The 27179-nt window shown below is 35.4% G+C and overlaps 1 protein-coding gene across 1 annotated transcript in view; it reads left to right on the top strand.

Moving 5' to 3' along the window:
• Positions 1-235: 235 nt before the first annotated feature.
• The window catches only part of LOC149785040 (plastin-1-like), a 54849-nt gene continuing 27905 nt past the window's right edge, over positions 236-27179 (top strand). Inside the window, exons 1-4 of the mRNA XM_089978746.1 lie at positions 236-429; positions 20169-20327; positions 22370-22539; positions 24874-24969. Coding sequence (XP_089834872.1) covers positions 361-429; positions 20169-20327; positions 22370-22539; positions 24874-24969 — 494 coding nt within the window. The 5' untranslated portion in view covers positions 236-360. The remainder of the gene's footprint in view (positions 430-20168; positions 20328-22369; positions 22540-24873; positions 24970-27179) is intronic.

The raw sequence follows: 27179 nt of genomic DNA, 5'->3' as shown, positions 1-27179 counted from the left end.
GAGAGAGAGAGAGAGAGAGAGAGAGAGAGAGAGAGAGAGAGAGAGAGAGAAAGTCACAATTAGGTAAAGCTGATACAGGTTTGAGTCTTCTGCTAAAACATTGGTTATTATTTGTGTGATAGCGTGTATTGTGAATCACAATATTATGCATATTTGTAATCACTTCCATAAAAGGCATTTTACCGTAGCAGACACATCGCAGGCGGTAGGTATATTAAGGCCTACTGCCAATCAGGACAGGATACTGGAACAGGAAAAATTGTCAACAACCAGTAACAGCCGGATCACGTGACTGACCCACCCATCCCCTGTAGTAAGCACACGAATTAGTTTAAGCCAGGCGTCGGTGTTGAAAGAATCATGTCGAAGAGAGGTACCTACGATTTGTCCCAGGAACAACTAGATGAGTTAGTAAACGTTTTTCATCAGGTGAGTTTTTAGTTCAAGTAATATTTTTGTTAAAATTGAATTCTTTAAACGCGCAAATCATTTATAGATAATACTTTGAGGACACCGGTTCGTTACGTTGTGGTAGCCATATTTGGACAAATATGGAAGTCTACCCACTTCCACCCGTGACCTTGCATGATTTCGGGCTATAATTGATGTTCCATATTACTCGACATATTTATCAATGGTAATTTATTACATTAGTTAAATTAAATAGCTGAGTCAAGTTTATTTGTCTAGCAAGTACAATAATTTAGTTTTACCTTGGCATGCCCCCTCCCTTATAGGATTGACATTTCCTGGTTTACAAAATTAGTCACTGATCATTAATACTCGGGGCCAGTTAGGGACCTGGAAGTTTCTTTCGAACCATGATATTGTTTTTCTTATACCGTCAGATAATTAATTTTTTGGTTAAGTAATGTTATAGATATAAAAGGCATTTTAAAAAGAAAATAACAATCCCTTCCCCCCAAATTAAATTGTTGGTACCTTAGGGTGACCCAGCAACAATCATACCAACAGGGCATTTCTCAGGGTAGTGAATTGCATTCTGCAGAATAGTAATCACAGACATATCATACAAGACACACAGTTTTCATATATTAATGATAATGTTGTTTGCGATAATGTGCAAGGAAATATGTGCAGGGTATGGCTGATGTGTGAATCATACATTAAAGTAAGTATGTGTTTAGGCTACAAAAATGATGATATACCTTGCATTGGAGCAGATTAAACTAATGTGCTAATATTAGTACCCCTCTTTTGTGGATGGGTACTAAAACATACCTGTATGGAGTAATGGAGCTGCTGAATGTGATTCACAACATATTGTCAGAAATTTGGAAGGCATTGCGTACATACATGTCCATAAACAAATAAAAATAGTCTCCTTATTTAATGCAAAGCATAGCTGAATTTTGTTGTTGAAATACAAGTCAAATAGCATTTATCTTCAATCAGAAATTTTCTATTGGATCATCGGCCATATTAGATCATGTAATAAGTACTTTTGTTTTCAGCCTTGTTTTTTTTGGGGGGGAATGTTGTAGAAGGATATTGCATCCTACTCTTGGAAATGTAAACGGATCATAAATATGGCATGCATTGAAGAGTGCACTGTAGAATATCTAAATATGGTATAGCAAGCCATATTTGGAAAGTGCATGACCTTGATAATCTCATGTTATCTGTCATGGTGGTCAGAGTGTAGTTACTGTAAACATGCCAGTATACTTTGTCTTGTATAAGTCTAAATAACTTTATGATTATCATTAGACAAAGTTCCTGATATACATAAATCTACTTAGGTATTAGAATTGTACTTGTGTCATTTTTGACACTAGTTTTATTTGATCCATTGCTAAGTATGTGTTTACTTTGTAGCCTCAACCATGTTGAGACCATGACGTCATATTTGATTAGGCTTTTGTAATAATTTAAGAATCAGGGAGAAGACTTGAGTAAAATTCTTCAACCTAAGTCTACACGTCTTTGTTTTTCCTCAACAAAAGTTGATGAACGCTCTTTATGATGAGGGCACTATGTTGTTGCTAACTTCAGACAGAGAGGTGCATCGATCACATCATTCCTCCTGTGGCATGTTGCTTCCTTCCCTTGGCGAGATGGAGCACCACACAGGTGTATTGCTGGCATGTCCAGCAAAATATGTTGCTCCCTCCCACATCAGAGATGGTGCACCATTTTCAACATTTTTAAAGGTAGTCTGTTGCACCTCTCAGGTAGGAAGGATTAGCACTGAGCCATTCTGAATGAATCAGTTGAGGATTAAATTAGTTTTACTGTACCCTCCTCTTCCAAAAAAATATTTTTCAGTTATCAGTGGCCTTGTGGTATGGGGGTAGGGTACGTTCTGTGTACAGTCCTTCTACATCCTGTGCAGGATCAGGAGCTTAGCCACAGGGCTCAGACTAGGGGTGGGGAATGGATTGACCTCCACTCCTTTACTATTATCCCAAGTGTATGCCCCCGTGGAATATTGGACCCTACCCACACAGTAGAGATGATGATGCGGCCCATGTCCTGCCATCACCTCGCCAGGCTGCACACACAGACTGGAACTAATTTGGTGTTGTTTACTGACAGCCACATATAAATGTTCTTTTATGCATCAGATCAAGTTTGTATAAATTCCTCTGTTCTTAAAATTCCATGATACTGGTGGCCAAAAAGAGTGAAAAATGAAGGTTGTATAATGATTCGAAAATATGTTCATGTTTTGTTCTGAATCAGGGGAAAGAACCCTTTTGACATGGTATTTGAATTCAATGCTTTTAGTCTGACAGCCTTGATATATCCCTATGCCCAATCAAACATATTCATTCTGTTGACTGTGAATGAATCATTTATGCAGTTTTGTGTATAAATCTGACATGTTCAAGCTTTAAAAAAATCCATCATTCTGTTCAGCAAGATTGTTTTGTTTCAGGCAGATGGATAACAGTTTTATATGCATGTTTGTAACCATACTGAGGCTAAGGAAAACCACTTGTTCTGACCAGGTAAAAATGGGTGTGTTGTATAATCTTTACTACTTGTCACTGTGCCAGGTAGATGCAGATTTTGGTCCTTGATAAGAAATGTTTGTATTTTCTTATCCTGCTGAGCACTGAAATTTAAAATCACTTCGCATCTAGCATGCATCATTGTCAGCAGTCTAGAACATGCTGTAGCGGAAACAGATTTCATTATTTTACATGGGTTCACAATGTAACCATGATACTAAATGGATAAGGTCATAAAAATATATTTGGAGTGAACACCTTCTAACCAGACCCCTTGAAAATCAAACATATGGATATTCTTTGTCTCTTAAATTTCTTACAGATTTAAATCATGAAGAAATGTGCGTGAAAGCTTGTTGAATGGGACAAATTATTTTACACCTGTATTACTGAAAAGTGTCACTGTACATCTAAATACCATTAACAAAATGAGGACTGGGTGCAGTCATTGTGTCTTGTTATATATTTATCTAAGGGACATGTACATTGGGCATGTGCAACCTACAGCCAGTGGACTGGGTCCAACACATGACCTGGATTTTAAAATTGTTTATCTGGCTCATGCCCTGGAGGAAGCTGCATATGGCTGATGTACAAGCTTGCATAGGTAACTGTGGCTTTTTAGTCTGGTGTCAAGTGAGTAGGTGTTAAGACTTTGGTGATTTGGCAGGTATTCAGTTCTGGCCTTGTAAACTGATTCATGTATGATGGTGTACATTTGCCTTGTTTATTTTACAGATGTTACCAAAGAGATGTATGGCATTTGATGGATAGCATGATCAATTGCCAAGTCTGGTTTCAGGTGTTGCTATAGCTATCATGTGCTATTTAGATGCTGATTGTCTTTTGGAATATATGTGAATGGAATATATGTGAACAGTATTTGGCTTGGAGATTTTGGTTCCATGTTTCAGCTCTAGTTGTTTTGTCACAATAGTTAACTTTTAAACAGAAGGATCTCTGGGTTAAAAAAAATATTATTTTTTGTATCCAAATGAAGTTTTACATTCACTAACACTCCTTCATTAGTCAATATTGATGAAATCATTTGTATGCTTTGATCTCTGACCCAGGACAGTGCCAGACAGATTAAAGGCTATAAACATGGGTCAGTGACTTTTGCCTTGATAGCATATGAAACATTACATGCATGAAGAAGGCATCATAAGGCTTCAGGTCCTCCTATTTATAATTGTCTGATTACTGTCATGGATTCTATAATAAATCTGATTTATTATCTGTCTTATTTTTTCATAGACGGACTTTGTTGCACCTTGATTCACTATTTCTGTATAGACTGAAACCTCTCAAGACCAAAAATCTTTACGATCAACTGAAATTTTCAGCTTTTTATTTTACTTGGGTTATTTGTTCATTACGTTTTTTTTTCTGGTTTACTGTGGTTTTGGTATCAGCCAAGAATGATGCTGTACCTGACATATCTTCCCTTCTACTTTATCCAATCATATTTCCATTCTCCACTTTTTAAAAAGGTTTGTCTTACCTTTGTTTGGAATGACATGTTCTGTCATTGTATTTATCTAAGTACATGTACAATTCCATCCCCCAACTTGAAAAAATATTCGCCCAACATTTATTTGGTGTATGATATTCCATTTTATGTTTATCCCATAAGTCCTTACTTGATGATAAACTCATACCCAGACTTGTACAAAATTTGGTCTTATATTTATTTGGTTCATCGTATTCCATTACTTTTTTATTTGATGACATGTATGTTGTGCCTGATGATGAGCCCATCCCCCACTTCAAAAAAATTATGTCCTATGTTTATTTTGGTGCATCGTATTCCTTAACTGTATTTATCTCTGCTGATCCCCAACTTGAAAAAAAAAGAAATTGGCTTAACATTTATCTGCTGCATCATATTCCATTGCTGTATTTATCCTATGTTGATTATAATACCATGGCTGAACTTTTACAAAACTTTGACAAACATCACCAAAGCTACATTTTTTCTAAACCAACATCTACTGTAGAACACTCGGTGAGGAAATTCCCCTCTCTGTTTGAAAAAATGGAAGAGATCTTCTGATTTGAGGCGGGTGGGGGGGCATTTGGTGAGGAAATAAAAGTTTCCTTCAAAATGTGATACACCGTTCTTGCCCATTTGGTTGATTTGTTGGTATGATGTATCTGAAATCAGGATGAATCCTGCATTTGTTTGTCTTTGAAGAAATTCTGCTAAACTTGCTTCCTACTTTTTGAAATACAAAAATTGCTGGCCCACAGTGCATTGGATAACTTGCACACATGGCAGTAAAAGACCTTTTAGATTCTGGTATCTAAAATTAAGAGGTCATTGTTATGGAAAGTTCAAAAAGAAAATAATTTATTCTGCACATTAAGCTTAATTAGACCAAATGTCTTTTTGTGTATAGTGTAAATGAACCAAATATTTATGGGATATAATTTTGGGTTGAGTTTGTAATAGCTACAAAAATGCATTTAAAGACTTCATTAAAAAGGAGCTGTGCTAGTCATAGATAGAACCCATCCATTCAGAGGCATCATCACCAATATTACTACTTACATACTGTACAATGTCATTGTTTGCAAAACTAATAAAAATTATATACAAGAAAATAAATGAACTGATATGGAGTTTAAACCCTTCTGATAATGCTGCTTGATATTTGTCGGTTATCTAGCTTTCTTTTCAGTCAGACAGATTAGGGGTGTGGTCATTCCCAGATACCATCATGTACAGTGTTGGATGAGTTTGATAAAGTAGTACTTTATCCTTGATGTTTGCAGTCTGCATACCTGGAGAATTCAGAATATAATGTCATACCAAGTGTAGGTGTAAGTGTTTGTCTTGCACAGTCACTCCTTTATCTCTTACCTGTCCCATATTAAGCTCCACAGTGTAAATTTACTCTAATGTAATGTTTGGTTCATTTGTTATAAACACTACTTGGTTATAATTATATAATTGTACCAGGTTCCCTCTGACTTATTGAAACTTAGTAGAACTCTGGTGGGAAATTTTACTGTCTTTTGTTATGGCCTTATTTGATCAAGTTGCTTTAACATTATATCAGTTATATCTATCACTCCATCTGTCCCACCTTCAAACTTTCTGTCAGCACTTTTCTTTCCACAAGTAGACATTACTAACTGAGGATAACGTTAATAAGGTTTGTTAGTTTAAAAATGGTTTTGCATGAAATCTGATGTCCTTGAGGCTTTGAATAAGTTAAAGTTTCCAGGATTCCATGACATCATGTAGAGAAGTTATACCCCTTTGCTTTCTGCAGCATAAATTTACCAAGGTTTCTTGGCTGTCAACCAGGGTTCATATGCAGTTTTATGAAACCTTGAATGTGATTGATATCCAGCATACCAAATTAACATTCAGAGGAGTTATGTACGCTTGTTGCCTGTCTACCTGATTTTGTTTTCAACTGCACAGCTTGACCAGGGTCTGTACTATATTTGGTATTGGGCTTTATTTTGATGAGAACTTTAATTACTTTGATTCCATGTGCTCCATGAAAATAGTTTTAGGTGTTTGGACCCTTGATTGCCCATGTCCCTGCCTTTACTTGTTTTACTTTACCACATTGGCAACAACACGCTGCCCTCGTCATAAAGATGGTTTTCAGTCCACGACATTATTTACAGGAATTATGCCCTCACTTGCTCATCCTCCTGACTGGCTTTTTAGTATCCACATAATTATTTGGAAGTATTAGATTGCCCTTTCCCGGAACATGGATTTCCCAACACAAGTTCCTTTGCTTAAGACCTTTCTAAGAAAATCAGTGATAGTTATTCACCCATTACTAATAACTCCATACTCAAATATATTGTCTTGATTAATAGTATTAATTACATCCTTGCTTTTTATACTGACAGAATTTTAACAAGGAAACTACATATAATTTTCAAAAGGAAACTTGCTGGTTACACTTTATCCAGCTCCCTTTGTAATGCGAATCTCCCCACAAAATTTAAAGCTTCCTTCATGGGTTAACAGGTTCACTAAATGTTTTTTTTTCCCCCCTCTGAATGGAGTTTATTCCTCAAAGTTGCTTGTAGAAAACTGGATCCTGCAATGTGGAGGCAGTTAAACTTCCTGTCAATTGAAATTACTATAGAATCAGAAATGTTCTTTGTGAGTAAATATATTGTTGGGGAGGGGATTTTATGGGTTCACGCTGTACCATCATCTCATGTTTTGTACAACAAGGAAATATGTGTACAGCAAAAAAGTACCCAGGAAGGGTCTATTATTTTGTGAGAAATTAGCAGGAAGTTTGAAAAAATATATCTTACAATAGATCCTGGTGTAGAACATGCAGCTGTGAATGTTGGAAATCATGTAGGTTAAGAGTAAATGTATTTCTGCATCATCATGATTTCCTAAAACAGCACTGCTTACTTTAGGGCTGCATGAGGGCATTTTTGATAGCCCAAGGGCTGCACCACCTTTGTTATCTCTCATGACACCTTGTACAACCATTTTGTGGGCCACCGGATATGGCTTAGCAGGTGGCATGTTTGAGACCCCAGCTTTACATTGGCTTTCATATTTGCCATAAATGTTATCAAGTGAATGGTTACCAAAGATCAGTAAGTGTAAAGAGGAAATACTTCTTGTACGAGGCAGAAAATGCATTACCAGACTAAAATACCTTTTAGAAACATTTACTACATGAGAAAAGGGGAAAGTTTCTTAGTCCAAGCTTTTTGCCATTTTCTTGAGTTAATTGGTAACTTGCCATAGAGCTCTAGATAATTTAATTCATAGTTTTAATGAATTAGATGATTTTACTCCATGATTTGAAACATCAGTTGGGTATTTAGCTTACATCTGTGAAGTGACCCATATTTCATGCTTCACTGGTTTTCTGTTAAATTTTGTTCTTTTCATGGTACAATAATAAATCTAAATGATTGTATGCACCTCTTTAACTACCGCATCCTTGCAACAAACAAAGGTTGCTGTAGCCTACATTTCACATTTCACCACTGGTGGCCTAGTGGTTAAATGTCCGCCTCGGCTGCGGGAGTTCGTGGGTTCGATCCTTGGCCAAGTCGTACCAAAGACTTACAAAAATGGTACTAGCAGCTGCCTCAGCATTAAGAGGTTAGTGTTAGGACTGGTCGGCCTGGTGTCAGGATAATGTGACTGGGTGGGACACCATGCTACATGCCTGCAGTTTAATGCCCCAGTGCTAGACGTCACTGTAAGCTGTCACACTGGAGACATCTTAGAGATATGACTGAAAAATTGTTAAAGCTATGTTACAAATCCAAATAACACACATTTTACTGGCTATGGTTAAGTTTTTTTAATTAGCTTACAACCAAACAGGCTTTTTGTACTGGTTTATGCACTGTTATACATAGAATCAGGAAACTTTGTGAAGTGATGCACTTTCAAGATAAAATTGGACCATTTTACTTCTCAAGCTCTGTTCATGCATGAATTGTCAGCCTATGTATGTGTCCCTTAGTACCACATCCTTGCAACAAAAGAAGGCTGCTGTGGCCAATATTTAATATTTACTTAATTTGGTTGAATTTTTGCACTTAGCCAATGACCATAATAGATTTTTGTGGCTATATTTTAATATGTGAACCAAAACTTTGCCAGCCTTTACAGAAAAGTGTTGTAAATAATTGATGACCATTGGCCCTAATGAAGTGGAATGAATTCAGTTCTCTTCTTATAGATTAACCTTTGTCATCAGATATGAAAAATTATTTCAAACAGTTCCTTCACACTGTCAAAAAGGCAACTATTTTTATTTTGACTGCATTTCCCACCATCCAGCTGATGAATTGCTTTGACCCTCTCCCTCTCACACTAAGAATAGCAACAATCTTGCTTTTGAATCTATATATTGGCTCATTTATTGTTGCTGTTTGGGGTTTATTGCCATCATAGGCTATACATTGCTGCCAGTAAATTTGGTGGAGGAGGAAATTGTAAAAATCATGGGAAGAATCACTGACCCATATGAAGCTACTATAAAGCTTTCTCTTGTGCATGTGATGGTCAAGCCTTGAATTTGAGCAGAAGTAGATGTCTGTGATCTGTATAGGTAAGCTCCTTGGACCACCTGGGTTCTCTTGACACATTTGAGTTGATGGTATGATGATTTGGCGAGTAAGCTTGATAAGAAATGTGTACACAATTATTCACATGCTATTCCTTTATCCAAATAATGCCTTCCTTGCCACACAAGTTTAATTTGCATGCATAGAGCAGTCGCTGTTGATATGCCCAGGTCGCTGCTTAAAGCAAGTAGAAAGGACTTTTACATATGAAATTTGCCTGGGGAAAATTAGAATGGCTATTATGTCCAGATGACCATTGTATAAAAGGTGACCATTGGGACAGTTTTGATTATTTTATATTGGGATTTATAAGACTATCAGAGATGGTTTTAAGACTCATTGGTAAAAAAAAAGAGATAAAACAATCTTGGATTCCATGAATCTGTTTACAGCCCTATGAGGGATTCATGTTTTTGAATTATCATTAAAGTTTATAAATATTATGGGCATGCCCTAAAGATGGACACTAGACAGACAATTCAGTCCCCAAACCTGTACTGATATCTCATGATGGTTTGGGTCTGATATCGCCTATTCATTAAATCGTTCAGTTTGTGCAGACATATTTCTCTGCATCACATTGGTGTACATTTCAGACACATAGAAATCTGTGTGTACATACATTCTTCAGACACAAATCTAGTTTAAATGCACCTTTTGAATGGAAGCTTCTGAGTGACTGTTGTCCCACTTCGTGTATTTACCAGGAAGTGTATACAGTACTAGCTTCCTGTTTTCAATCAAATCTTGTCATTTATTATTGGTAGATGTCAGATTGTCTGTTCAAGCTATGTCTGTATTAAAACTCATATTAGGAATTTTGTCCACTGTTGTAATTAACTTGTCATAATGGAATAATATAGTTATTCTCAGAAGGCTGTGATTGTGAATAAATTTGATCTGATGGGAGGATTGTTCTCACGGAGAGGGAAAAGACTGCAGTTGCATTATCACCTCCTTTAAAAATGGCTTTGCATTATGCATTATGGCTAATAGTGTACATGTACCTTGAAAATGTATGCTTTTAGAGTGGTTTGGTTGGCTGCTGGGGAAGAACATGTTAAATTCAGTTGTCAGTGAAGGCAGTTCAAATTGAAAATGTTAGCTCTTAGGTCTTCCTCATACATTGTTTAGTGAATACATGATGACATGATAAGATTGTCCATGGCAGCCATATGGTGGTTAAACCATCTTAGACCACCTTATAATGAAATACATGATTCATATATTGTTATAATGACAATTCTTAGAGAGAGAGAGGTGTTGTACTAATGATTCTCTTTGGTGACTTTTTTGAATAGATTTGAAAAATGTAGAATACTTTCTCATATAATAGCCCACTGAACAACATGAATTGTAAATAACATACAATACCGTTCACTCTCGGCTGGTTGCTGTGAGGCAGTTAATCCCTTTTGTGCTCACTCTGTAGTGGAGGGTAAATTACATAGAACTCACCACCACTACTTGACAGGAATACCTTGTGCTTTTCCACTGTTGAGGGAAACTGGTCAACAGTACTGATTGACATTTGGATAGCCAATAGATGAAGATAGCCAATACTCTTGGAAAAATTTTGATGATGGAGTGATTTACAATCAGATACCATTAGAAGAATTAGTTGTCTTTATGTTGATTAAATATTAGAAATTAAAAAAAATATATATATAATTTTAGAAGATTATTATATCTTAAAAACATTCAGGAAAGGTTGATTGGCTCCTTTGCAGTAAACTTCTATTTGTAGATTTTTCTGATGGAAAAGCATTTTTATGCATTTTCAATTCAATTTCAGTTTCAACAGTGTAGTTCAAGAATCTTACATAATGATCAGTGAAAGGTCATGGACACTTTACTGAAAACAATCAGACCAAAATTGACAAGCTTTAGACTTCCCTGAACCACATAAATTTATCCTCTTGGTTGGAACAGTAATCCTCAGAGAAATGGACAGTTGTATCCAAATAACAGCCGTAAAGGGGAAACATTGAATTTACGCTGAAAAATGAAACAACATGGTTCATCCTTAAGCAGTAATGGTGGTACACACTGACTAGAACAGTACGTGTTCATGTTGAATATAGTCAGCGTTGATGCCATAGGACCTCCTCCATCTGAACCATATGGATCTGACCATTTTTGATATGATCAGGGACAGGGATTATGTTTGTGATATATTTTTGTTTCATCACAAGATAATTTAAAATAAAAAATATTGAGTACTTTTGAGATTTTGGTGTCAAGGGTCAAATGACTCTTCAGTTTTGAAACAACAAATTAGAGCAAGACAATTGTTTTCAAGCTTGTCAGATAGAATCCCCCACCCCTTAGAAATTGAATGTTCTGTCCCTATGACAGACTTGGCTTCAGCAGATGTTCTACAAAAATCAATGTAGTAGATATTGTCAGTACCCATGATATATAGACAAGTATTAGCATTAAATGAATATATCAATTTGTGCTTTGGAAAATGACATTTATATTACACTAAGACATTTGACTTGTAGCCATTTTAAGAGTCCCACTTACAACCCAGCAATTAGTAGTGCAAGTTATTTGTCTAATGTGAAACTGAAATGGACAGTGATGTGGAAAAATTGTCATGATTCCAAGATTAATCCCTCCCTCTGTGAAAGTTAAATTGCAATCAGATATTTTCATATTTTAATTTCCAGTAAAGTCGAAACACTTGTCACATCAATTGCAGTTTGCTTGCTTGCATTTTCTTGTTTTGGCATAAATTGTGCTATGTTCAGGATTACCCAATCTCAGTATCCATAATTAGTATCTCTCGCTCTCCCTCTCTTTAGTGTTACGGTAAGCACCCAAATGACATTAATTTGGTTTAATGGCATATGCATGATCTTGGCTTTGTTTTAACTTTGTTTCACTTTCAGTTTTCACATTGTTTTACATGTTTATAATAAAGAAAAATTTATACAATCCTGTAAATTGGGATAGATAAATTTTAATGTCCACAAGTTTTTATAGCAGGCCCGATGGATCATGCAGCTTTAGGAAAGTGGTGGTCCTTCTGAAAATCAGGCGGCCTTGAGCCAGTGGACCTGCATTACTGTTGAACCCTGACCACTGTAGGCAAGCCATCACAAATTTTCTTGGCAATTTCAGGGGGTGTTGGTTGGGTCACTGGTCTGACTGCTGTGCCATATAACCTCAAATTAAACCAGAAGTACAGTGGTTCCTCTCTTATATGGCTACCCCTTCTGCACCAAGAAAGTGGCCTTGTAAGATGGGTGGCCTTTCCAGAGGGGGACTAAATTTTTTGTGAGAAGTATATGTAATGTACATAGTAAGAAAGCTACATACATCAGAGCATTTGTTATCTTCGTTTAAAAGTAACATTAATTATTAAAAAGGTTCTTGTTATAATAATAGACTTATTTCAACTGAATATACAAAAATAGTTCTTGGTGTAGGCATGATATGTGAGCGGGTGTTATTGTCATGCGCATTGCAGAACCATTTAAAAACGTCATTTAAATCTTGGTACATATGTAATTCTTTTTCCATTTGCTCCATCAAAACAAATTTGTGGACTCGCCATCTGCAGCATATTTTTCAGTGGCTGCTCACAACCTTATCTCACAGTGAATATAGCCCACATTTAAAATAAAAAGATATGCATGCAAATTAATACATTTGCATCAAAGAATGTCCTCATTAGCAAGGTGTCCTTAATGTTGATCTGCTTCAGACAGACTTGTTTGTGAAGACAGAGACAGGGTCTACCAGTTTGATAACACTTTTTTTGTTTCTTAATAGTGACTGCATAAGTCATCAAATATATATCATTGTTTATGTATTTTATGTGCGTGTGGGAAATGCATGTATCATGAAAATGTAAGTACACATTTTCCCGTCTTAAGCAGTGATGAGCATGTTGTGTCTGTCTCTCAAAAGAAATTCATGATCTGATACAACTTGGTTTCGTTTTACTTTTAGGTAATTTGAAAGAATATTAAAATTTAAAAAATGTTCTCTTAATTTATAGCGGCAGCAACATGGATGACTCAGTGCCTCACCATGCTCTCTTGCTGAAACTCTAGTGCATACTTGGGTGGGTCACACAAAGTAAATCACACCGACTTTATTAACACCACTTCCACAAAAGATCATGGTGTACAGAGATATTATCCATGGAAAGCAGCTCCATTGCGTTATGAAGGGAGATAGCAACGGGACTTTTTCTTAATCCTCTTCATGCTCTCTCCACTCCAAGTGCATATAATTGTACAGCTGTACTGTAGCCAGTTCTCAGTATTCAGCTTGCTCCCACTCTGATTAAAATCAGATGTCCACTGTCCTGGTCAAGATCTGACAGCACCTGCTTGGGGGTCATGTTCTGGTGACTGTTGAGTTGGCCAATGGAAATGCAGCTTTCAGAAGTTTGATTGTACATCAAATCGATAGGCACTCTGATGCTCTTCACCTATACTGCTCAGTCTCCCAGAAACAAAGATTTCTTCTGATTGGCTGATAAAATTGGCAGTTATGATAATAACTTAGGTCACCAGAACATAACCCCTAAGTGGTCACTGTTAGATCGTCACCTAAGACAGTGGAGTTCTGATTTTAATCAGATTGGTTTGCCCCTGGGCTTTGGATACAAGATTTGTTAGATCATTGTTTGGTATGTTGGCATTATTGTACCTGGAAGGATAGTTTGGTCATTGGCTTCCTTAGTGTAACATCTGTAGGTGTAGGCAGTACACCCTAATTTAAGGAGACCAATCAGTTTTAATTACTGGACATTCCCATTCTCTCTTGTACCACATGGTCCAAACTGGGTACAAAACCAAAAGGTAGTGATTTGAAGTAACCACTTTTGTATTATCGCACAAAATATATAGTCCTGTATATTATTTAGTATTATACAGAATGGGTCGTGATTTGTTTTTCGTTTTACTTGGCATATCAACACATAATGGTTATCTGATGCCGAGACATTGCCTTGCCCAGGTACACACCATAGTAACCAATCCAGATTGATTCATTGGTGGCATAAAATATACTCTTCAGCTAATCCTATGGGGCAGATACCCAAGATACATTAAATGTTTAATTTTCACATCAAATTAGTTATGGATCAATGATCTAGTATCCTATATTCAATAAAATGATAGTAGGAAGATAACTGACAGTTTTCCTTTCAAAATATTCCTTGTCAGATCATTTCAGTCATTAACTTTTAACAGGAAAGACAAATTAGGTATTTAACTGATGATTTCTTTTATTATCTGGATAATAATTTGCATAAATCTATTATAACTATATAATGAATAAAAGCACACCAGCAGCAGCATCTGTATGGTTAAGATGTACATAAATGCATCCATTTTTCAGGTACTCCTAATCCAGCAAGTAACAACTTCAAACATGACATTAGGAACTTACAGATATTCTCATATGAAACATTTTGTTGGTATCTTTTTATAAAGATGTTCAAGATATGGGTGACATTTGCGATTAGCACAAACAACGAAAGATACATCGTTGTTTCATGTTCCATTAAATTGGTATTAAAAGTTTATTAGGGTAGAAAATATAACTTGCTTAACAAGGACTGACAAACAATTTTTTTTTCTTTCTCTATTTAAAATTCATAAAATATTTGGGAGCCAGCAATTGACAGATTAGGTGCTGAAGTAGCTACATCACATCATATTTTGTATTTAGCTGCTTCATTGCCCTTAACCCTTTACCTCATGCAAGCGCCTTTGGACACCTATACTCATTCGCATGGAAGCTCTTTATGATGTCTGCTGTAAACATAAGCCATTTGAAGCCGGTTTTTGTAGTGTCACCTTCGGGGAAAACCTCCAATTAAATACCACATTCATATCTGCGAATGACAATTATGTCAGATCACGTGGTCACTGTTTATGCTCTGGTCGAAATCTGCTATTTAAAGTAACTGGTTCGTAATCTCCACTCTCCAAAATGGAGGTTGCGGATTTCTTTCAGTACTTAAGAAGTTTTCACGATTAGAATCACAACTTTGAAAGCTTCAGTAACTTAGGTAAAGGCTCTGATATTGTAGGCAGCAATTACTTTTTATAAATTATCAAATTCAGATGACTTAGTGATGTAGATGTGGACAAAAAAACTTGTAAATTTCGAGTATGAGAAATGGCAGCTATGGTTGGTCACACGGTCTCACTGACTTGACGGTGAATGAGTTCTCTCAAGATTTTAAAGCACATAAAAAATTCTTCAGTGAAAAATAATTACAGAGCTCTTAGATGTGTACCAAAAATGTAAAATGGTTAAAATTGCTGTTAAACTAACATACACTACATTGCTTAACAGTTAACAGGCAGGCCTATGCTTATGGAGTTGAATAGGTAACAGGTGTTCTATTTATAGTGAGCTGCACTTTGTAACTATTCTCTATGAGATAAAGGGTTAATACATTTATCCTTGGAGGTTTTTGTCGTTTTCGCCTGAAATTCGAGTATGAAACACATTTTGAAAGTTATTTCTTAATACATCAACTTCCAGGTGATTTTCAAATAACCTAATGCCTAGTTTGTTAGAAACATTGTTTTTCATTGGCTACTTGGCTCGCGCATGAGCAGAAGGGTAAAAGTTGGAGTTCTTTTTTTTTTATTAACGGACCCATTATTTTCATATCCTTGATGTCAGAGGAAACATTTTGGTCCTTATTGTTTATCCAATGCTGCTGCTGTTATAAAAGTCTCTTGATAGTAACAATCAGTGTAAATTCTTTTAAAATATGATTTTAAACAAAGCAATGTCATATTGTGTAACCTTCCTAGACAAAAGACAAGACTCACATAACTATGACAACTATGTTCTATAAATATTACGTGAGATGCAATGTCAGTACATTGAGGTATGTCAATAGGATACATTAGTATAGAAATTCAGTCATGCTTATTAGCATTACAGCTGTTCATGCACGACAATGCAACTTGGACAAACACTTCAGCTCTGTAAATGTTACCTGAGGCTGGTTTCAATGTCAGTCATAAACGACCATCTCGAGAGTGCTGGGAAAATACGGGTGTTTCCTCTCTCAGTTCTAACATTTTAATATTCATCATGTATTTGTAATTAAAGATACCCGGTAAACAATCTAAACCCGTTTAAAGAATTCTCTTATTTTGTCACATATATGTAACATACAAAAGTCCTTATGGACATCTCAGCAAGCATCCTGATCAAGTGTAAACAGCCTCTGGTTGCTTTTTAGAAGTAGAATAGCATGTGTGCCTTGTGCAAACTGAACATTGTGTGCAATTGTTTGGGGTTTATGTTTAAAAAAAGGAACTCAAACTTGTACATAGCTTTGAAAGCAGATGGACACTGAAAGTTTGTAAATTTGTCAAAAGTTGAATTTATAAAAGTATTTAAGTTTTCTTTATTCAAACACAGTATAAAATGACTCCACAGTGCACATCTTACTCCTTAATTTACTATGACAGGGCAAATCATTAAACATCACGTAACTTGTTTGACAGATGCATCACATGTAACAGTGGTGTGATGAAAATTAAATTTTTTTAAAACATTATTTTCCAACCAGCCAGACAATTTTTACATGTTAGAAGTCAGAATACCCAAGTTTATACCAAACATTCGTAGTTTTATATACTTGCAATGATGAAAAAGCTATTTTTATTTTTTCATGTAGATGAGGAACTGTAACATCACATTTTGATCTGTATGGAATGTAATGTTTTTGGAAGTGAAAGAGGAAATTAAAAATTAACAAGCATATTTTATGTTATTTATTTTCACAGTAGCATATGAACATATAAATAATATTTATGAGCAATTAAAATCTGAACTGATTTTCGCAGCCTCTTTTCTACAAACAAAATCAGCGGACAGTAGATTGTACACACAGCTTTGTGTTGTTTGAGCTCACACCCTTTCAGTCTTCAGATTGGTAAATCAACCATTGAGTCACTGTGACTCCCTACATGATAATTAAATCACAATCATCCCTTCATATTACGTAAACTTCACATTTCCAATTCTTTCTTTTTTTTTCATTTCCCCTCCCCCAAGATCTGACATCTTGTGTGTATTCTGAGAACTTTGCAGTGGTGTTGCCATTCTGAACAATAGGCAGCCAGCCATTTAGTAAATTCTAGATGAGCACAGTGACATTTAAATGGCTGGTCATGATCTCTGTGGTTTATTTTTTTATATAAGAGCGATGAAAGCTGACATTGACCTGCACATTGTCCAGTGAACTTTGTTTTTACAGACGTTGAGATATGTTGGACATCCAAGCTGTTTACGGGGTAGAAGAACCCATGCAAACACGCATCTCCTTGATCATGATGACTTGCATACAAGGTCAGACCGGACTTCGTAAAAACATTGCAGATATGATGTGAACTTTATGCCTCCACTTTTATTTGTTGGTGGAAGTCTCAAAAGTATTTCATGCTTGGATTACATGCCACAGTAAATTAGTGGGGAATGCCATTACTGATTACCTTTCCATTTAGTTACCAGTGAATTTTTTGTGACTGCCCTAATTTGGTATCTTAATAGTAAATGCAGTTTTCTTAAAAGAGTTGATCAGTTAAGAACAGCCTTTGTATCTATACAGGTTTTTTTTCTTCTCCATGTTATTTAATAGTTTACCTGTGTGGTGTGCATTATATAGTTTGCCTGTGAGGTGTATGTTGCTTCTATTGTTTAGGGCCTAGATTTTACTTTTTATTCTCCACTATTACAGTGGTAGGGTAAGATTGTAGTAAGCTGTGTGAACACGTTTGTAATATTTAAAAATGAAAGTCGGGTTTCAAACAATGTTCTGTTGAAAAAGTGTAATGTAATTAAAGTTAGATGCTTCAGATCTTGTCCTGAAATGGGAACTGGAGATAAATCTGTAGTTTTCCATCTTATGTGAACCACCCACTGTAAACACTTGCTTATACATTCAGTCAAACTGCAAAAAAATTGGATCTTTATTCCTGTAAGTACCCCCCCCCCCAAAAAAAATAGTTGTATTTCTGGTACCATTAAGTTTTTTTTTAAACCCTGCCTACTATTTTTTAAACAAGTGCAGTAGGAAATCAGGCTTATTCTAACAAACTGCATAGATCAAGACTTGCTGGCACATCATGTGATGGCTGATCTGGGACTGCAGTTTTCAGTTGGACTCAACTTCCAAGTGAGTACATATGGTATTCATTCTTTTACATTTATAAAATAAACTAACAACAGCAACTAAAACAGTTGGTCATGTTTGTCCAAGCGTTTGCATGAAGAATGAGGTGCATAAACTCTCAGCTTATACTGTGTTAAATAAAACTTTGTGAGCGTTCAAGTGTTGATATCGTGTTGTATAGCAAGCTCTCATGGATGACCTTTATTAAGATTTTAGGGAGGAAGTCGTTTTAATTGCATATTATTCTCCATGTCCTGTAGCTGACTGAATCTTTCTTTGTTACCATGGTGATAAATCAAGTGCCTGTGTTAGACATTATTTACAAATCAAGTCTGTGCCCAACTGCCTACCCAAGGTTCAATTTATCTGTTAGTGAATGTCTGCATTTGGGAGGAAAAAGTGTAAACTCAGGTCTCATAAGGTGGTGCTCTACAGTTTTGTATTTTGCATAGGGTTAGAATTTTAAAGAAAAGAATTTTCCCATCTTTCCTCACTGGTTACACTGGCCATTTAAAAAAGACCTTGTATATCTTAGGTATAGTTCAAAGAACCTTTAATTCCCATTATTTTGGTGTATGATTGATGGGTGTACTATGGGTTATAGTGTATACAGCTTGGCCTTACTTCAGATGTGCACTTTTCACAAAAGTGCTAACTCCACTTGGTCATTTTCACTTCCTAACTTCAGAGGTAAATTGTGTAGAAAAAAGAGCCAATAACTTTTTTTAAAATTTTTATATATTTGGTAATTCATTCTTTGCACTTTCAGAAACTGGTATTGTCTAGTCTGGCAAAATTCATTTTCCTATTTTAATAGCTGCTATGGATAGTGTAGTTTAGACTAATTCAGGCTGATTTTTTTAGCACAAGGGAGCAGTCATTATAGTTAGCAGGTGCATGTTATACTTTTGCAAATATGACAGATGTTGAATACAATGGCACTTGACACCATCTTCTGGCTATTGAACATAACAACCAAGATATAAATCATATCAGATTTCTTTATCTCTGTCTTTTGTTTTTGAAGAATTTAATCTTGTATCTATTTGGTCTACTTGTTTACATCTATTTGTAAGGGTTTATCTTCCTGAAGTTTGTACAGCTTTTATATGTGCACTTTTACAACTTGTAATTGGCACTTAATGGTCAGGATTGTGAGTGTTAGTATATATATATATATATATATATATATATATATATATATATATATATATATATATATATATATATATATATATATGTCTACAACAGGACATGCTTAATCAGAGCCATTTAGATCCTTCCTGGTATTCTCTCATTTGACCCTAACTTTCATGTCTATTTCCTTGTTTCCCCAATCCCCTCTAGATGCTGTACATATCCTTCCTTAAGGCCATGTTACAGCATGAAATAGTTGTACATTGCTTTAATGTGTTTTTCTGAATCATTTTTGCAACCTTGAAAAAGCACACAAAACACATGTAGTACATTTCCAAACATCACCATTGCATAGATTATTATTATATATGGCATATGTATGATATTTGGTCAAAATACTCTGAGATTCTGCTTTCATGTACATATATATATATATATATAGAAAGGGGCAAATTTTGTGTGAGACTTGTAAAGGAGACATTTTTGTGTTTTATTGAGGTTTCACCATAAATAAACAGAAGGAATCGAACATTCGTACAACAACCACTGAAATGAGATCATTAAAAAAGTGATCATTATATATTTGTAAATGTGGTTGATTTTTGTATAATAATGATGATGATGATCTACCTTGAGGTCCCCATGTATAGATAACAGTGCCTAGAGAAAGCTGCCATTATACACAAGTGGTCCATGCATATGCTTGTATTTCCTGAACTTGATGATGTGAGGATGGATTAATGGAATAGAATATGCTTGCATTAAAATATATTTTTCTGTTTCAGCTGGATACAGATGGCAGTGGAAAAATTGACTTGACAGAACTTAGTACTGCTTTAGAAATTGTGGGTTTCAAGCTTCCCCAGTATGAAGTACGACAGCTTATTGCTCAATATGACACCAAGTGTCCTGATGGAAAGATAGACATAGATGAATTTAATCAGGTAGTAGCTCAATAATAGATGTACCTATTGACTTGGCACTGACTCTTCCATCCACTAGTATTTTTTAATATGTCCATCATTCTTTCTTTCTTACACGCAAACCATTAAAGATATGTTTATGATACTTGATATGCATATTGGACTAGTACCTTTTTGCAATTCACTGTTCATTTTCTATATTTGTTATGTAAGTTCCATTACTCTGTTCATCAGTTCATTCATTATCCATAGTTTTGTTTCTGGTTCAAAACTCTAAAACTCTTTTAGATATCTCTATGAATTTTGTTTGGTTGGTTGCCATGGGTTTAATGCCATTTTTAGCACATGATAGGCCATACATGGTGACCAGTATATTAGGTGGATGAAGAGCCCGGGAAGACATTGTGAAAAACCATGACTTGTGGAAATTTAGTCTATCATGTGCTGAAAAATGGCATTTAAAATCACAAAAGCAAGTAAACAAAACTGTCAGTATAAGTCATTTCTAAATGAGGGGTCAGGGGATATGTCATTTATAAATGCCTATTGCTTTGTAGAATTTCACAATATAATTGTCATTTTTGACTTGTTATGAAACTAACAAAAAAACAAGACTGTTGTGATATTTGGATGACCTTTTTAAAAACCGTTTTTATTTTGTTGTACTACTGTCATACACCATAAGAACTTATGAGATGGCCCGTTGTCTTTTGCCTATTGTCCAACTGTCAGATGTCTGTTTATTAGCACAAGATGTTTATCGCTACTCTTGAGGAACTACTTGGAGGGTAGCCATGGAATATTACATACACATTCATCCCAGGGTCTAGTTGGTTAGAGATGAAAATGGTGCCCTTCAGACATTTCATATGGCCATTGCCTGCTATCTTTAAATTCTTATCTCTGCTGCTTTTAATGGAAAGTCAGGTCAACATGTGTTTTGACCCAAAAGCTTTTGTGATATCTGGTTGGTCCTAAACAAAATGGGGACCATCTAACCTTAAATTTGGCCATCCTAAAAATCTTGTTATTGCTGCTCGTTGAGGCTTACGATATCTTGCTGGTCTTAAATTGAAATGGTGCTGATCTCGTATCCAGTTTTGCTGCCATAGTAGCGAGCTTATTGCTGATCCTTCTAAATCAATATGGGGTTATCACCAAAAGATTTCTTAATATGTCTAGTTGGTCCTTGAAGAAAATGGTGCTGAGCTGTCCTTAAATATGATCAGCATGGTAGCAGTCTGGATCGTCATGGGTTTTCACCCAGAAGACTTGTGATACCAGGCTGGTCCTGAATGAAAATGGTTCCAGTTTGTCATCCAGTTGGACTACTTTAGTCAGCCATCCTCAAAAAATGTCATTGCTACTCCTAAAATGAAAATTCTTATCAACATCTGGCTTTCACAAGAATACTTTTTATGTTGTCTGGTTAGACCAAATGCAAATGTGGACATTGTACTTATATCTGAAATTTTTTTAAAGCTAGATTACAAATCCCCATCACACATGTAACTAATTGATTTACCTTCTGAAAATGGAGTCTTTATGATTATTATTATTATTATTATTATTATTATTATTGCTTTTGGATGGATGGCCATAATAACATGGTGTTTTCACCAAGAAGACTTCTTGTGATATCTCATTGTTCTTGAATGAAAATGGTTCCAGTCTTAAATCCACTATGGTGGCCATGATTTAATATTGTTATAGGATGGTCATATTGATGTATGCTTGTCATCATCAGAAGTGTTCTAATGATGTCTAGTTGGTTCTAAAAAGAAATGGGTGCTTATGTAAATTAATTATGGCCACCAAAGCAGCCAGTTTAAAAATCTTGTCACTGAAGAATATCAAAGTTGGTTTAAACGCTTGGCAGTTACAAACAGGAAATGGTCTAATCTTTATTTCATGGGGAAGTTTTCAGACCATAGAGCGTCAGTCCCTTTTGATGTACTAATTTTTCATTATTTTTTTCAATATTATATACATGTGCACCATGAATTAATCAAATTTTTAAAATTGTTTCAATAGTTGCCTTATATCTCTTTTAATATATTTAGATGTATGGAAAGTTAAAACAACAGTATGATATTGGATCCAAGTTCAAGAAGAGTATTGCACCAAGACAAAATCTTAAAACACATGGTGGCATGTCTGACGCATCTGTTGAGGGAACAACTCACAGTGTCAAAAAAGAGGAACAAGTGGCCTTCGCTGACTGGATTAACAGGTATAACAATAAAAAGAGGAACAAGTGGCCTTTGCTGATTGGATTGACAGGTATATCAATTAAAAAAATAAAAAGTGGCCTTTGCTATGTTAGATTAACTGGTATAACAATAAAAAGAGGAAAAAGTGGCCTTTGCCAATTGGATTAACCAGTATAAAAATAAAACAAGAGAAGCAAGTGGCTTTGTTACTGGATTAACATGTTTACCAATAAAAAGAGGAACAAATGGCATTTACTGACTGGATTAACAGGTATAAATGAATAAGAATAAAATGCATATTTTCTGGAACATATTACAAATTTAATGTACTAAAGGTTTTAAAAGTATTATGTTTAAAAAAAGAAAGAAATTTTCTGTTAATTAAAATACACTATTATATTAAAATGAGAACCTTATTAGTTGTTGATCAGGTCATATTTTCAATTTTCAAATCATTGTAATCAAGAAAATTGAAGTCAGGCTCCAAGTTCCAAATTTAGTTGATAACTTAATAACAATAATGCTAGAATCACAGACTTTTAAGGTTTCCATAACTCTGTTTCTGTGTGTGTGTGTGATTTGGATTTTTAATGTAGCTTTAACAATTTAACAATTTTTCAGTCATATCGCTATGATGTCCTCAGTGTGGCAGTTTATAGTGATGTCTAGCACTGGGGCATCATGCTGCAGTCATGTAGAATGATATCCCACCCAGTCACATTATCCTGAAATCAGGCCAACCAGTCCTAAGACTAACCTCTTAATGCTGAGTGCCAAGTGAGGCAGCTGTTAAAACCATTTTTATAAGTCTTTGGTATGACTTGGCTGATTATCGAACCCATTACCTTCCGCATCTGAGGCGGACGCTGTAACCACTAGGCCACCAGAGCAATGGTTTCCATAACTAGATTCCCTCTTATGGCAGAATTTTTGTGACTTAGGTGCACTCTTGAGTCTTATTTAATTTTGGGGTTATGAGCTTGAGATTGACTTTTTGCTTCAGAAGTTTCAAGAATATGGGGCCACAAGATCATACAATTCTGAGCTTGAGTTGGAAAGTTTCAGTTATCAGCTAGGCATAAATGATCCTTGAAATGTAATGTTGTTTGTGATTGGTATTAATGACCCTTGAAATGTAATCCTGTTTGTGATTCGTCACCAAAAAAAAACCCCATTATTATGGACAAGAGGCAGCATAGTCCAGTGAATGGGATGACTAATTCAAGATTGGGAATCAGTGTGAATGGGATGACTAATTCAGGATTGGGAATCAGTGTGAATGGGATGACTAATTCAAGATTGGGAATCAGTGTGTTTGAGTTTCATCATGATTATCTGTGTGTCAGTAAGTAATGCCTTTTTCATATCTGTTGCAAGTCAGTGGTAGTTAAACTATGATGGACTGGAAATGCTTCTCATTTGGGGTGGGTGGATGGTATGTGTTACATCTTGTCTGCTTAAGACCATTAAAACTTTGGCCCTGTATTCTCATATATTTTGGAGCATGAAACTTGGGCTCTGCAGGCACAATATCCAAAAATATAGAAATTGTCTTGATTCTGACTTTATTATAATTAAGGTTACAGGTTCGAACCCCGCCCGAGTTATACAAAAGACGTATAAAAATGGTACTAACAGCTTACTTGCTAGGCGCTCAGCATTAAGAGGTTAGTGTTAGGACTGGTCGACCTGGTGTCAGAATAATGTGACTGGGTGGGACATCATGCAATATGTCTGCGGCATGATGCCCCAGTGCTAGACATTGTAGCGATATGACTGCAAAACTGTTAATGCTACGTTAAAAATAAAAAACACACACACACACATTAAAGTTACAGAATGTCATACTTTCGAATTTTAGAGATTGAGCATTCGTTTCTTGCTCAGAATGTTTCAAGAATACTTGGTCATGTCTTATATCATATTTATTTCAATAGACTTGCCCTCTTTAATAAATGTGTCTCTGATCAGAATAAGAATCTTGTAAAAATTGTACTCCCCTTGCCTTTCCATGTGAAATGTAATTTACTAAAACAAACACCACTAAGTTGAAGTCTGTTATCCATTGTATTGTATATCCAAGTTTCACTTGATTCAGTACATATTAAAATCCATAAAAACTGATTTGAAAGGGCCAATTTCTTTTTTCAACACTTGTAAGAGAAGCCAAGTCATGAACTTGTATCAATTGTGAAAAAAAATATTGCCCTTTGAATGCAGTTGGCAAGAGAAAAACCATCATCCAGACATATGTAATCATATACAATATACAATTTCACATGCCTGAAAGACTTTAATTTACCATAATTAACATACTGACTTGTTTTGACTGGGTTTCCATTCATATATTTCAGAGCCCTGAAGGATGATGTAGATTGTAAAACATTGCTTCCCATAGATCCAGAATCAGATGACCTCTACAGGAAGGTCAAAAATGGCCTTATTTTGTGGTAAGTAATTATCGAGCAGATAGTGAGACATGGGTATAAATTTTCAAACTGCAGCTGTAGGTGGAGGGGGATTTTTGGACTGAATTGCATTGCGATTTCCAGCTTATGGGTTGAGTATATATGTTTGAAAGTCCATCAGTCCAGCTGTACATCAGTCTTGCATCAAAACTGAGGTGGAGAGTTTACATTTGCATTGGTCACTGATGTGGTGTTTGCATTAACTGCATGATTTTATAAGGAGGCAAGATCAGACCTCAAACCACTCATCAGTATCAGTACAGGTTTGGGGCTGATTTATTGGACAAGGGTATTCACAGGACCCCATAATTACTCTGAAGTGTGACCCAAGTGAACTGAGCTGGTCATCACTTACATGGTTAGGATGATCACTTACAGAGTATGGGTTAAAACTTGCATGGTTAGGATGACCACTTACAAAGTTAGGGTTAAAACTTGCATGGTTAGGGTCATCACTTACATGGTTAGGATGATCACTTACAAATTTAGGGTTAAAACTTGCATGGTTAGGATGATCACTTACAAATTTAGGGTTAAAACTCACATGGTTAGGATGATCACTTACAAATTTAGGGTTAAAACTCACATGGTTAGGATGATCACTTACAAATTTAGGGTTAAAACTCACATGGTTAGGGTCATCACTCACATGGTTAGGATGATCACTTACAAAGTATGGGTTAAAACTTGCATGGTTAGGGTCATCACTTACATGGTTAGGTTACAAGATAAAATTGAGCAATTTTTAAAAACTTGAACGCTTGAATTCAGAATTCAAGGGTCACTTTTATATATGGGGGAAACATTTACTAATTAGATAAGAAAGTTATTTCCCTTCTGTCAGTTAGAAATAAAGACTTAGTTAATGATTACTTTGAAATTTGTTGACTTGCAAGTTTGTTAGTTATGGATTATTGAATCAAATAATTCTTTTGTCATGAAACACATACAGGTTTATTACTTGGTAGTTATTATGTAATTATCATTCACATTATTAATTTCCAACTGGGATAAGTGAAGTATTTTTTTTATGGAAATAAGTGAAATCTCAGTTAGGTTTGGTAAAATTTTGTTTTCACTCACTTGTCCAGGACAAGTGGTTTAAGAAAATTCATGCTTGCCTAGCTTTAAAAAAACAATAGAAACACTTATCCAGGACTAGTGCAATGGACAGTTTTGTTTGTCTGTCTTTGAAACTGAACAGTCTGGGTTGTCAGGCTTGAAGTAATAGTAAATAGTAGATTGCTTTGGATTTTATTTTCTGGAAACATTGACAAATAAGTAAAATGTAACTACCATATAATTAAAATATAGTAAAATAAATTCTTTTTCTGGGAGTCATTACTTAACATTTATAAAGCAGCTGTTTCGTGGCTATTAATGGTACCTTGAAACATGTTGGTTAATTTCTGCTTTTCATTACACCAAAATAGATTGTTTTGACCAAGTCCAAAATCTCATGGTGTTTCATGAGTTTTGACCAGGTCTTTTTGGATGTAATGGTGTTTCATGAGTTTTGACCAGGTCTTTTTGGATGTAATGGTGTTTCATGAGTTTTGACCAGGTCTTTTTGGATGTAATGGTGTTTCATGAGTTTTGACCAGGTCTTTTTGGATGTAATGGTGTTTCATGAGTTTTGACCAGGTCTTTTTGGATGTAATGGTGTTTCATGAGTTTTGACCAGTTTTTTTTGGATGTAATGGTGTTTATGAGTTTTGACCAGGTCTTTTTGGATGTAATGGTGTTTCATGAGTTTTGACCAGTTTTTTTCGGATGTAATGGTGTTTCATGAGTTTTGACCAGTTTTTTTCGGATGTAATGGTGTTTCATGAGTTTTGACCAGTTTTTTTGTATGGATGTAATGGTGTTTATGAGTTTTGACCAGTCCTTTTAGGATGTAATGGTATTTCATGATCATGATGAACTTAGCATGATCAAGACTACATTGAAAAACCTACAATGAATTAAGGTGAAGAAACCATGACATTTCATGTATTTTTCTTGAATATTGATTTTCAAGAAAGCAGAGTACATTTGCAAGTTGTGCATTTAATTCATAGATATCACTGTAATAAGTCAATTGATGTTGAATGATTGGGAGGGGAGGAGTAACCAGTTGTAATTAAAATTTGGAATATTTCCATGTTTTTGTCTGGAAAATGTATTATATTTATTTTTCCCATTTTTAAGTT

This window comes from Sinohyriopsis cumingii, chromosome 13 (assembly GCF_028554795.1).
Source record: "Sinohyriopsis cumingii isolate HCF-2022 chromosome 13, ASM2855479v2, whole genome shotgun sequence".
Lineage (NCBI taxonomy): Eukaryota > Metazoa > Mollusca > Bivalvia > Unionida > Unionidae > Sinohyriopsis > Sinohyriopsis cumingii.
Note: the sequence above shows the minus strand (reverse complement) of the source record. Positions and strands in the feature narration are given on the sequence as shown.